Source organism: Pelodiscus sinensis, chromosome 7, assembly GCF_052426305.1.
Source record: "Pelodiscus sinensis isolate ZL-2025 chromosome 7, ASM5242630v1, whole genome shotgun sequence".
Taxonomy (NCBI): domain Eukaryota; kingdom Metazoa; phylum Chordata; order Testudines; family Trionychidae; genus Pelodiscus; species Pelodiscus sinensis.
In genome coordinates, this window is record NC_143058.1 from 43407443 (window position 1) to 43421918 (window position 14476).

At 42.5% G+C, this 14476-nt stretch overlaps 1 protein-coding gene across 1 annotated transcript in view; it reads left to right on the plus strand.

Moving 5' to 3' along the window:
* The first annotated feature begins 7969 nt into the window (after window positions 1-7969).
* Window positions 7970-14476, plus strand: part of METAP1D (methionyl aminopeptidase type 1D, mitochondrial) — a 70650-nt gene continuing 64143 nt past the window's right edge. The window contains exon 1 of the mRNA XM_075933629.2: window positions 7970-8545. Coding sequence (XP_075789744.1) covers window positions 8506-8545 — 40 coding nt within the window. The 5' untranslated portion in view covers window positions 7970-8505. The remainder of the gene's footprint in view (window positions 8546-14476) is intronic.

Below are 14476 nucleotides of genomic sequence, written 5' to 3' on the forward strand. Positions count from 1 at the left end.
CTTGCACTGGAATGAGATTTAGCAAGGTCCTGGATCAGTGCCAAAATCACTGCTGGTATAAGGGCCCACCAGCAATTTGAAACTGAACCTTTCTATCACAGCTAGTAAAGAACACTAGTTGGTAAAGTTCAGAATTTCAGCTTTTCTAGGTAAACAGCATTTGTTTCTTACCCTGAATAATTATGCAATACCAAACATTAAAATGGACTAAGCATAAGTTGTATGAAGCATGGTAGCCATGTTCATCCCCAGACAGTAGACACACAAGGTGGGAGAGGTAATATTGTTTATTGCAGCGGTTTTCAAACAGTGGGTCACAGAATGTCAGGCACTGGGTCTTGTTGCTGCAGGGCAGGGGTACGCAATAATTTTTGACGGGGGCCCACTCCTAGATTTGGGCTGCACACTGCTCCATGTGGCTCCGCTCCAGGCATGAGGGAGGGGGAGGGAAAAGGCTTCCTACACTACAAATTCTATTGGCTGGAAATTGAGAGATTAGCCAATGGGAGCTAAGAGATTTCCTGGGGGGTGGGTACAGCATGAGAAGTCTCCCGCCTCCCTCCCCAGCCCTCTGGAATGGAGAACAATTGGCTTTTTAAAGTGTGAGCTGTTCTCTGCCTAAAGGTTCAGGTGAGGCAGCAGTGGGCTGGATCTGGTGGCTTGTTGGGCCGGATCCAGCCTGCTGGCAGCTTCTTGCCCACCCCTGCTGCAGGGTGATCAGTGGGGATGCTAAGGTAGGCTGCCTTCCTGTCCTGGCACTGCGCTACACCCCAGAAGTGGCCAGAAGCAGGCTCGGCTTCTTGGTGAGATTGGAGGGGCAAAGGGAGAAGAGCATACAGGACTCCATGCACTGCTCCTGCCCTGAGCTGTAGCTCTGCACTCCCATTGACTAGATTGGGGTGCAGCATGGCCCGCGTTTCTAGGACAGGCAGGAAGCCTGCCCTAGCAACCCCATTGAACTGCTGATTGGGAGCTGCTGGAGGTTAGTCCTCCTGACCTAACCCCAAAGCTGAAGCTTTCAGCCCCACCCCAAAGTCCACACTTTAGTCAAATTACGTTTGGTAGCAGGCATTAACAATTTTCTTCAACTGGGTCAGGAGAAAAAAAGTTTGAAGACTACTGGTTTATTGGGTCAACTTCTGTTGGTGAGAGAGACAAGCTTTTGAGCTTATACAGAGCTCTGCTTCAGGTCTGGGAAATGTACTCAGAATGTCAGAAATAAATACAGGAAGACCTGGTTTCCACTCTTAACTCTGCCTATAAATTGAGGGCAAGATATATCTTTCTGATGATTTCTTCATTTGAAAGAAGGTGATGATGCCTACCCCTCTTTGAAAATACTTGGAGATCTATGAAAGAAAAGTGCTAGCTAAATTCTATGCTGTATATTTTAAAATTCTACCTTTTTTCCCTTTATCAGTTCCGGTGTGATTTCAGCACTGTGTCAAACTGCTAGAGTTGAAATACATGGTTGTGAGCTGACCACTGGAAAGCTTTGAACTGAGAATTTCAAACCTCAAAATACCATAAAATCTCAAGTATAACGTGTACCTATGTATAATGCGCACCCTGACTTTAGAATCTTAGCATAATGAAAAAAACTGAACTCCTATGTATAATGCGCACCCCATTGTACAGGAGAACGGGAGGTAACCTGTTTCTGAAGTCCAGAATTTCTTGGTCTCTACTAACCTGGAACACAACATTTGGTTATCCTTAAACCAGATCTGAAGCTACAAGGAAACACGAGTGCAGCCCGGGGAGCCAGCGGCGGAGTTTGAAACCTGCCCCCTGCCTTCCTGAATAGCTGCCCGCACGCTGCGTTGAGCTCGTGCCTGCCGTGGGACCCCCGGGCTCATCCTGAAGGAGCACTGGGCAGGCAGCGAGCCAGGGCGCTCGCTGCAGCCTGGAAGTGCAGCTGGCTCCTCGCCTTGTCCAGGAGCCTGGCAGGGCAGTGGCTCCCGCGCCACACTGCAGCCAGAAAGTTTCTGTATGGAGGGGAGGAGTTTAAAACTTTAAAAATAGCTCTTATGTATAATGCGCACCCCGGCTTTGACCCTAAAAAACCAGCGGGGGGAAGTGCACATTATACTCGAGATTTTATGGTATTCTCTTATGCTATTGATTTGTAAGACACTGGTCACTAAGATTTTGTTGGATTTTAAGTGGGGCAAAAAAGATAGCATGATAAAATATTAAAATCTGATAACTCTACACTGGCTAGGAACACAGGCAGACAATACAAGTGTTTTCTGGACCAGTAAGTTATTCCAAGCACTGGTCCTAGACCAGTGACCAGGAAAGAAAAAGACTTAAGTACTTAATTTTCATTTATCCAGATGTTGAGTTTATACCAGCTGTTAACCAGAGAATTGGCTCTTATTGGGCTCATGCAGCCAAAAATCTCAGGATATAGTTGAAAATGGAAGACTAATTATTCAAAGTAACTCCATTCATCTGATTAAGTGGATTGTGCCCACGAAAGCTCATGATACCATCTACATTTTTTATAGTCTCTGGCGTGCTACATGACTATTTGGGGTTTTTTGGGGGGTTTTCCAGTTACAGACTAAAACAGCTACCCCTCTGAAAATATGCAAAGCAGTATTAGCATAATACTAATAATTAATATTAATAATATATTAATATTGCTTTGATAGCTTTCAAGATGCTATCCATTACCACACTTGTTTGATTTCAAGTCTTAAATTTGAGGCAAAGCTGAAGGAGTAGGAATTAGCGATGTAAGTGACTAGTTGACTATCCGATAAGCATATCCACTAGTGACTCAACTAGTTGCTTTCCCCTGCTTTTGCTGACTTTATCAGAGAGAGGGAGCAGAAGCCAGTGCTGAAGGGAGATGGCCTAAAAGCCCGTTCCACCCCTCTCTTCACACCATCTCCGCAGGGGAGGCAGAGGTGTAACGGGGGATTAGGCATGAGCCGGGAATCAGCTGATTCCTGGGTTGTGCCTGGTGTCTTCCCCTTTCCCCCCAGCTGCGCTTCAGCCTTTTAAATGTATTAAGAGACTCTGGGGCCAGGGAACTAACCCTGCTGGAGGTCTGCAGTTTCCCCCCTATCAACTAATTGACTAGTTGATGGAAATTCTGTCAATTAGCTGATTAAATGCCATTTAACATTCCTAGTAGGAATGCTATTTTCTTTTCACCACCAAAACCCTTCACAATGAAAGAGGGAAAATACAGTGGAGAGCCAATATAAATAACTATGTGCACACAAACTACCTATTTAATAAATGTCTATCATGGGGTCCATTGAACCTTCCTTTGAAGCATCTGGCACTGGCTCTTGTCAGAAACAAGATATTGGACTATCAGCCCCACTTGGAAGGATTTGATTTTATTGGTATATGTTGGTAAATATAGATTTCATTATGTACACTCAAACCAATAAATTATTTTATCAATGATATTTTACAGATGAGCAAAGTAAGAAGAATGATGCTTAAGAACTTAGGGGGTTTGATTTAAGGATATTAATTCTGTATATTTTGATAGGTGATGTTGAAACCTCTGATAATTTCATGCAACTATGAAAATTTAAATCAATAAACTTTGAAAAAATGCTTAATCAAAATTGAATTCTGCTAAGCCTAACTATCAGCATTTATACGGTTTCTCTTCAGCCCCCTCACTAGCCCCATATAACTAGAAAGATCATTGATCAGATCTATTATGACAGTTCTCAGGTTTCCAAGTTAAAAATATTTAAATCGCCAGCTCAGAGAAACAGATCTGAAATGGCAGAAAATTTCCTCCCTTCACCCCTTGCAAAATATTGCAAGCTAATAGAAAAATGTTGATTTATAGTACAGAAGCTCAGTTCATCTGGAAGATCCCTTTAAAAGAATTATTGTGGCAGGTGACTACATACAGAAACAGTTGATCTCATATGTGCCTCAGTGTTCTGTCTTGTTCATTGTGAAAGCTCAGGGTGACAGCAGAGCAGGGCTGCATGCTGTCTGTTCCTGCAGCAGCTGCAGCTTTTCTTCCTTTAGCGATCAGAGAAAAAGTAATGGTGTTAACATGCCTCAAATAAGAAGAATGTGCTCTAGTTAGGGCTGTTCTGAGTAAATCAGAGTGAACATAAATGAATTCTAGTTCAATAGGAAGGGGGGAAGGCTCAGCATCTGCCTTCTTGTTTCTAAATGCATTATAATGAAGGAGATGCTCCATGTTTAATATCATTTATTTTTGAAGATGCTCATCTTCTTCTCCACATAGTCTTTGCTTATCTTTTGAAATAAAGCACTTTTATGGTTTTCATGTATCCTGCTTAGTTTATCTATTTCACATAACGAATGTATCTTAACCTGAAACATGTTAGGTAAGTGAAAGGGCTGTAGGGAAAATATTTGTTTTATTTCATGTAGAAATGTATTGTAATCTTTGTCTATTTTATTTGTTTGGTTTATTACTCATTTGGAAATAATTTTTGTTAGGCTTGGCAGGTCATCTTGAAAATATAATTTTAAAATTATGCTGTTGAGATCTTAATACCAAATGCCAATTAAGATAAAAATAATTTTATATACTGATACCTCATGTTGTGCTGCCATAGCTGCATTCTCTCCTGGCCATGTGCATATGACTTTCATTTGATGTTAACACAGATAACAAACATATGCATCAAGACAAAATAGTTCCCTACTCCCCCATCACCCTCTCCAGTGGTCATTGACCAATTTAGTCTGTTTTGAAAATGCTCCTCTCCCCGAAATATTTTCAGTTCCTTGGAGAAACACTCCTTCCACAGCAAGTAGTAGACTAATAATTTCAAAGACTGAGTGAGTTGTGAATAAAGCTATATCTAAGACTAGAGTAACAAAATCAAAGTTTTGCATGGGCGAGGAGGGTTACTAGTAGTACCTGAACACAGTAGGATGCAAATCCTTATGTTCACTGTGCTTAGATTTAGTGGGCACTTGCTGACTACAACTAGATTTCCACTCTACCAGAATCAGTCTAAAAGTTGTAACGTACTTAAATCTGGCTATTTTATAAGTGCTTTCTTATTGTATAGCAAAAATGTCCATCTAAGCACAAATTTAAGAGTACTATAATGAGCTCTTAGTTGGGCTTCCTTGGAAACTGATCCAGTGGTTGTAACAGTTGCTCACTCGTTCTTTAGGATAATAGAAAAGAAGTTGGCCATTCCAGCCTTCCGATTCACATTTGGCTTTCCCTACAAAAATGAAACAATTCAGTCTTAGCGGTAGTACATAACTTCATATACTAATTCCATAATCAGCCCTATATTGGCAAGGTAATTGTAATGGTGGCAAGGCAGTTCTGACATACGTGGAATCCTTGGATTCCCTCGGTCCCTCTCAGCTGGGTTTCAGGCTCTTAGAGATCAAGCTAACCTCTGTTATTGGTCTGCTAGCAACTGACAGCAGTCAGAAGTTACAGTTAAATCTTTGATAACTTTCATTTGTGTAAGTGCGGAAGGGGCCAGAAATCTCCAACTTATGTCCTTGGCCCACATTTACGGCGGCTCACAGCACCTACCATAAATGTGGGCTTCAGTTACGACGCCCCCGACTTGCAATGCTTCCTCCAGAACCAATCATGTCGCAAGTCGGGGGCCACCTGTAGTGTTTCTTCCCACTAGAGAAAATCCAGAGAATAGTGATAGCTAATTACCATCATACAGACACACATCCTACCTCAAGGATTACATAGGAACGTAGGGACATCAGAGTGGGTCATCTGGTCCAGTTCTCTGTTATTGCAGACACCACAACTATGGAATGCTACTCTCAGGCTATGTCTAGATTGCAGGCTTCTTTCGGAAGAAGCTTTTCCGGAAGAGATCTTCCGAAAAACTTCTTCCGAAAGAGAGCATCTACACAGCAAAAGCGCATGGAAAAAGCAATCTGCTTCTTTGACAGATAGCATCCACACTGAATGGACGCTATCTCACATGTAAGTTGTGATTACTATGGGTGGAATGGCCACCTGTGCTTTTTCCTCTTCTTTCGAAAGAACTCCCTCTTCCCCGTCCACACATGCCTTTTTCCGAAAGAGCCCTTTCAGAAAAAGGCTTCTTCCTCATAGAAAGAAGTTTACCAATGCTGGAAAACGGCCGTTTTTCTGACAAAACCCTGCAGTGTAGACATACCCTTAGACTTTGTGAAGTTCTATAGTTCTGGCATGCAGCCCTTCCCCCATTTCAACATGTATGTAAGATACTTTGGGCTGGGTGACCATTGTGTAGATTACATACAGCTCTAAATCTCTTTAAATGAAACAAAAAGATGACATGTCTGATTTCCCAGTGCCCTCCCAAGATGAAGGAAGTGTGTGTGTATATATATATATATATATATATATATATATATATATATATATATATATAATATATATGAATGAAAGTAAGCAGGCTGAAACTCAATTCAGTGGAAAAGAGATCATGCTGTTTAGCTGGAGGAACAACCATATGGAGATGCTGCATTCTGCCCCTATAAATAGGGAAATGCCCTGAATCCAACTAGGCAGCAATGAGTAGAGGTGCCATTTTTCGTGTCTTTTTGCTTTGGATCTTGCCACTTTCATCTCCATATTGGATTATTATAGTACTACCCTTGAAGACAAGTCAAAGGCTACAAGTGACACAGAATGTAGTAGCTAATCTAATTAGTGCATCTTGGTGTAAGGAGTGGATTGGCTTACTTGCTCATATCTTGGGGACAATACTGGGTACCACTAGTACTTTTTAAAGAACTGTATGGCTTGTGTATGATCAACTGATACACTTTTTAGCTAACTGTGCTTATACAGGAACATGTAGGGGATTGATTGCATAGTTTCAAATAGGAGGCCCTCAATCTCTGAAGTTTCCCCCTCACTGGTTCAGTAGGTAGTCTATACTCCAGAGTGCAGTGAAATTTCTTTTATTTTTCTGTTTGTGGGTTGGAGGCTGAATGCATTGATGATATCTCTCTTATTTGGGACGTATTTCTAGTTAAATATTTTTTTTAAAATCTGTACACACATCCAGAGACAGTAAGTACAAAGTCAGGAAATAAATACAAATTCTTTAATCATCTATTCTCATCTGATGGAAGTTTGCACAAGTCAAACTTCCTGCACTGTTTCATCTGACTTTAAGACATAATGCAAGTTTGGGGATTTTTTCTCCCTTTTAGCCTATTTATTTCACTTCTAAATGTTGGGTTCCCTTCCTTTGCTTTTGTGCCTGCTATGCTATGTTCTTGATCCCCATTCCTCTTAATTGAGTATTTGATCTCTTTGTGCTTAATGTTTTCCTGGCAGCTATTAGGTTCATCCTCTATAAGCAGCAGGTTTGTTCTTTCTAGATATGTAAGTTTTACAGCATGATGTTTGGCTTTGTTGTAGTAAGTGTATGTAGATAAAGTACCTAGCTGGACAAGAATTTTTTAGTTTTAGGCATTTTTTTCATGATTCTGCATGGATTAAGCATAGGTTATGTGGTAAATATTACTTTGGCTTCAGCAAAGATGTTTCCCCCATGTGTCTGTCTCTGCTTCATATCCAGGGTTTGTTTTAGCCTATTCTTTCTTGATACAATTGTGTGTGAGAGAACACACTAGACATCATTATACTTCATTTCTAGTACTGCACCAGGCTGTAGTATGGCCACAGTTTACCTGCTGACTGACTCAGTGGTTAAAAATTAGGAGAATTGTTTGTTTTCTACTTCTCACCACTGTCCTTCAAAGCCGTGACATAAGAGAGATGCTCATGACTGGACTAGTAAAGTGGCCTACTTCCCCCAGCTTACTCCAGCATCCCTAATCAAGCTAACTTTGCTCCAAGCAAAGATTCGGAGAGATTTAAAGTAGAGCACTGGAACCGTGCAGCAAACCTTTCCCGTTTAGATCAGCTTTAGAAGAAACCCTCCCCCAGTGCTCCCAGCTTGCCACGCTGTGAGCTCGCCGCCTCCTGGCTCTGTCCAGGAGAGAAGTTTCCGCTTTCTGGGTGGGGCTCTGAGGTCTGCTCCTGGCAAGCTACCAGGAGGGCCTTGCACGCCTGTGGACACCGCTGTAACGGGCCCTACAGCGGCCAGGAACTAGAAGCCCCCCGGACTCGACTCTCGTCTGCGAGCCTGCCAGGCAGCGGGTGGGCTCAGTGCTAGGGTTGCCAAGTATCCCGGACGGACGGGACGACACTTGCAGCCGGTCCGGGAGAGTTGGCAAGTGACAGGACTGGGCGCTTTGCCCTGCAGCGCGAGGCCTGGGCCAGGGAGGCGGGGGGGGGCAGCGCCTCGGACGAGGGAGCCGGGCGCTCCAGGCCGGCGGGGCTCAGGTCAAGAAAGCCGCGTCCTACTCCGAGCCCCCACCCCGCAGCGCCGCGCTAGGTGGGAGGTTGGCGCTGCAAGCGCGCGGCCCGGGCCCTACCCGCGGCCACGCCAGAGGGCGGAGCGCGCGTGCGTGCCCCTCCCGCCGGCACCACCTGCCCGCCGGGGCCGTGCTCACGTGACCACGGCCCATCTGTCCAAGATGGCGGCGCCCAGGGCGGTCAGCACGCTGGCGAGCGCAGGTGGGTGAGTTCCCTGCTCTGTGCCCGGCCGGCGGGAGGAGCGTGGCGGCTAATGAACGCGTGGGGGCAGGGACTGAGTGAGTGTGGCAGGGAAGGTAGCGCGCGGGAACGTTTCCTTGCAAAGCCCATTGACTTGTCTTTCCCCGGAGGCGGCAGCGCTACCGAAACCCCGCTCGGCAAAATCCTGCGCCCCTACAAGCGCCAGTCCCCTCCCCACAGACAGACCGACTGACCGTAACAACCTATTAGCAAGATGCTCTTCTCTCGCAGCTCCCCCTGCCCGCGAAACGCTAACACCTACTGCAGCATCCCCAGCATGGGAAGGTGTAAGGCACAGTGATATCACTGATCCCTGGGAGAGAGAGGGTAACAGACACTGTCATTTTCCTGTTTAAAAATTGTCGAGATATAACGTAACTCAGCTTCTTCCTTGTTCTGTTTCTTGATGGAGAGACTGTGTTTCACATCCTTGAGCAATGTATCATAGACAAGATTTCAATGGCTGGACTGTCCTACACCATTGTAGTTAATGCCAAAAGTAAGTTTAACTCGGGTGGGCAATCATTTTTGAAGGGGGAGCCACTTTGAAATTTTTTGAAGTGGTCGCAGGGGCCTTTAAATAGTAGGAATTGAAATGGCTCCCGCCTCCCCTGGAAGCATTAGCAGGGGAGCTAGATCTGTGAGCCCTTTCACCTCCTGCTATTTAAAGGGCTCACAGGTCTCTGCTAGCATGTTGCCTGACAGCCATGGGGAAAGCGCAAGCTCTTTAAATAGAAGCAGTTGAAAGGACTCACGTGACCCTGGCTCCCAGGCAACACACTAGAGGCTTGGAAGCTGTGAGCCCTTTCAACTGTTTCTATTTAAAGGGCAAGAAACAGCTGACAGAGCTAGTAACTCCCATGCCTCTAGCGTGTTGCCTGAGAGCCAAGGTTGCGCAAGGCTTTTCAACTGCTTCTGTTTAAAGAGTTCACACCTTCCTGGCAGCTGGAGCCCTTTAAATAAAATAGTTGAAAGAGCTCTCACGGTCTGGCTCTCAGGCAATGCTTTATGGCCCGGGGCCAGGAACTGCCATGCAGGGTGGATAAAAAAGCTAGGCAGGCTGGATCTGGCCCACTGACAGATTGTTGCCCACCCCTGGTTTAACTGAAGAATGGTAAAAATTGGCCCAAACATGAGAACCTTGTGTTACTTTCCTCTATTACTCCATGCTAGTTGAGCCCAAAAAAATGTTGTTTGAGTTTCTAGAGTAGACAAGGCTTTTTATAGATTCCCACATACAAAGAGTAAAATCCTACCTGTGCACATCTAGAGAGTATAACATAGAAAGGCAAATAGTCTTTTTTCAGAATCTTTTCAAGGGAAGGAACTCTGTTCCTGTCCCTGCAGGGAGAGATTCATTCCTTCTTGCAAGAGAAAATTACACAGATATAGCAAACTTGCCATTCCCAAATGAGTGGAGGACACAGAGCTATCCACCCCAAGATATTGCCACACACATAACATAAACAAACCTATTCCCACAGAAGGTCCCAGTTTACCCCAGGATAATTTTCATTAAAATTCTTCTTTTGCTATAGCTGCATCACCTGTATTAGAACTAGTAACTTTGAGAGCTGTAGTATAAAATGGCAGCTTTTCTATTAGGTATGATCTGTGTTTATTAAACCAGCTCTGAGCAGGATTAGACGATGCAGTCTTAAAATCATGAGAGGCCCAAAGTACTTCTGACTGCATAATATAAACAGGATAATTATTTTGCTCTATAATTTTAGCTGTTGTTTGTATAAGCAGTAGATTCAATATGCTGACAGATGTGTGCATGCATTCCAGCTACCAGTTATCCCTTTAAGAAAAGTCCAATCTCGCAAACCCTCGTGTTTAGGCCTCACTCCCCACCTTTTTCTACACTGCCACCTATTTGTAGAATATGCTCCACTAATTTATTTGCCAGTCACCACTCTCCCCTTCAAATCCTTCCTAAAATCACCCCTTCCACCATGTAGTTCACAAAAGTGAGTCTGCTAAGTCATTGTATTTTATTTATGTAGGATATTGATTAAAAACTATTTTTTAAAATTGTTCAGATATGCTGTGCACTTACCTTTGCTGAGAAACTGTATAATCTTATTGCTGTGGTTTCTAGGGTTTTTCCCCTCTCTTTTTCAGCCTGGCTCCACTTAGTTTTATTGTGTCACATGATATAAGACTGAATGCTGTTTCAAGCATGCCATGCTTTTGGGGGTTACATATTAATAGTCCCATCAAAGTACATGTTTGAATAAAATTGGTCTCTAAATCTGTAAGGAGAGAGAAATAATGGTCTTTCATGAAGGAAAAAAATACATTGATGTTCTGGAAAAGTCGGTTAATCTATTAGAACAACAGAGCATAAACTAGCAATATTAAAACAATTAACTGAGACATTAAATTAAATTTCGCATGCGTCTACTGTAAGGTTAGAACTAATACATACAGGCTACGTCTAGACTGGCATGATTTTCCGCAAATGCTTTTAACGGAAAAAATTTTCCGCTAAAAGCATTTGCGGAAAAGAGCATCTAGATTGGCCCAGATGCTTTTCCGCAAAAGCACTTTTTGCGGAAAAGCGTCCATGCCAATCTATACGTGGTTTTGCGCAAGAAAGCCCTGTGCGCCATTTATACCGCGTTGTCTACACTGGCCCTCTTGCGCAAAAGTATTTGTGCAAGAGGGCTTTTGCCCGAATGGGAGCAGCATAGCATTTCTGCAAGAACACTGACAATCTTACATGAGATCGTCAGTGTTCTTGCAGAAATTCAAGCGGCCAGTGTAGACAGCTGGCAAGTTTTTCCACAAAAGCAGCTGCTTTTGCGGAAAAACTTGCCAGTCTAGATGCAGCCACAATGTTAGAGCATAAAGTTAGATCTAATACATACAAAAGTTTTGTTTTGAGCCTATTCAGCAGTTTGGGGACAGGCTTTCAGCATGAAAATATAAAAACATATATAATCCTGAACTTTGAAGGGCAGAATATCAGTTTCTTCAGTGATGAATGTTTGTATCAGTAAGGAAATTTTAGTTGGATTCTATAACTGAGCTCAAGTCCACAAAAATCCATACATTGTCCTTCAGATTCAACTCTTCTAGTTATTTATTTTTTATTCCTGGCAGCTGCTGGATCTTCCCTCTGTCATTCACATCCATTATTTTCCCTGAAGTATGCAGTAGCACTACTCAGTGTATAAAGAATCATTTTCTGGCCCGAGTTTCAAGTTAATTAAGTTTTAGTTTAACAGCTTAGCGGGCTTTACCCTATCCCTTTTTTTCTAAAATTCAGAAGCTTCAAAACCTAGCATGGTTTTCCAGGGGTTCTAATTTATCATGTTTTGCTTTCAGTGCTTGTTTCACCTATTCTGCTTTTGCAGCTGGGACCTCAGCAACCATTGTGCTCTTGCTCACATGTGTAACTAAAATCTACAATATGAAATTAAATCACTACTTTAGCCAAACAGTCTCTACCTAAATGCCGGGTTCAAATATACTTGAAAAATACTTGTGTTCTTGCACTTTCTTTCTCTATATGGGTGCAAATTTGTGTCTGTTATCCATTTTATTGTCCCAAATTGTTTTTATTTTGTTACAGTATCAAATCTTCTCCCAGGTCAAACCATCTAGTTTCCTTCCTAGTTCTGCTCTATCAGAAATGTGTAAAGCAAAACCACCAAACAGTTTATGTAGGGCTGATTTTCCCTGAATTCCACTGCACAGTTTAACTTAATTTGCATATACATATTGAACCTCTCTAGTCTGGCACCCTCTGAACCTGACTGGTACTAAATCAGAGAATTTTCAGGACCATGAGAGGTCAATATTGTCTAGCAGCGTTACCAACACTTCCACTGCTTACTGGGTTCTTAGAAGACATTTAGGGGTAAATTAGAGCTAAATAACAGCACAGAACATTGAGAGTCAGGACTGATGGCTATAAACAGGGCTTGACAAACTGCTGTTTCTATTCGCCCTTGGCGAGTAGATTTCAGCCAGTTGCTCCGTGCCCCTCATTCACCGGCGCTGCGCACATGCGCAGTACCAGTGTGGCACATGCACAGTGCGGGGCTGGCGAGTAGCTCTCGCCACAGTTTGTCGATCCCTGGCTATAAACATTTTATGGGACTGTGGGAAATGTGGCCACACCCATTTTAAGTGATATTGGTTTAACTAAAATCATGCCACACCATAGATATTGCTAGACTAGAGAAGTTCAACCTGTATTAAGACTGTTGAGCTTAGGGAATCCATTCCACCTAAATTGAAAATTACCTTGTTTTTGTAAGATACACCTTACTGATATCTTTTCATGGATTTTTAATATTCTGAAACTATGAAAAAGGAGTGTTTACAGCAGTATATCTGAAAATCTTGGGTATTGAGAATTTGAATGCTGATTAAATTCCCTCCACAAGTTATCAAAATAAATTGATTGAGGAGCATCCTTTTTTAACTTTAGAAAATTGTGAATTTTTATGAAAAAGTTGAATTATTGTGATAGATATGCTTGTGGAAAAATAAGCTCTTTTACATTCTAACGTTTAATGATACTGTAAATTGATTCAAATAGCACCTGCTTTTCTGTCTACAGAATTGCATTTTAAAACTTATAAAACCTGTTTTAAACTTCTGTGCAGTGAGAACTTGTTTACAGTGGCATGACTGGCCTGCACAACTGCAGGTGGGGGGAAAATTGCATTAAATATACACTTTTGAAAATTAAGTAACAGCCAAAATATTGGAAAATCATAATATGGCACACTGAGCATTCAAATTATGTATTTATACACAAATATGGATTATTTAATGTTACATTGACTTCTGAGTGATTTAATTACACAGTGACAGTTTTCAAGTACTCAAAATAATTGCTAATAACAAATAAAAATCAAGGAAATACACCTGTGCCAAATGGCAAACACAACCTTAAAAGGTCTGAGACAACAACCATCTTCATGTGCAAGCATATTTACAGTTGCAAAACTGTAAATGGTTTTATAGTAGAAATTCCCCATCCTGTTGCAAATGGACCTAAATCTCCAAAATAATTCTAGAAATATGTTAGGAATGAATCATAAGTCCAAAAACAAATGACAATAATCATGACTTATACTATACAAAGGAACAGGATTTTGACCTACAGGAAAGTAACTCTTTCTAAGAAGATTCCGTTTATAAAATGGGTCTCTTACTCCTTATCTTAGATCACCATAAGTACTCATGCTGATGACATATGTTGTTTCTCTGTCCCTAATGAATCAGTGCTCTAAAATAGTCATGCTGCTGCTAATTATGGGCCAGGCTTTCAAAGTTAGGTAAATGCAGCTATATACACAAACTATACACAAACCTGACGAACAGGTTGTGTTCCAAAAGTTTGTTTGTAGACAGTTGTTTGTAACTCAAAATGCATTTTCCCATTGAAACAATGTTAAAAATGGCAGTTAGGTTCCCAGGCTAGTGCAAAATGCCTATGTAAATGATAAGGTAGATGAAATACTGTATCTTTGCAATGGAAAATAGTATAAATAATTTTTTTTCATTTAATCTGGAATGCTGCTGCTAGAGGAAAGGCAGGTTTAATTAGAGGATGAGGTAGGTGGAGATTCTGAAGGATACTTCTGGGCATTCCTCAGCTGCCTTCCTCCCCGCCATTCCCTCTGGTCTCTGCACTGGCTCCTGCAGCCTGCCCTATCATCCAGTTGCCTCCCACATGGGTTTAGTGTGCCTCCATTCCCTCCCTTCCTTTTCTCACCGCAGGCTGTGCCTATCCCTTGCTCATCAGCAGGCAGCAAGCAGTGTGAGCATGGGCTGGAGGATTCTGGAGGAGCAGCGTGTGGCTGTGCAGCCGACAGCTGGAGATTAGCAGTGGTTTCCCCTTCAAAGAACTATGCTTCTCTAGCT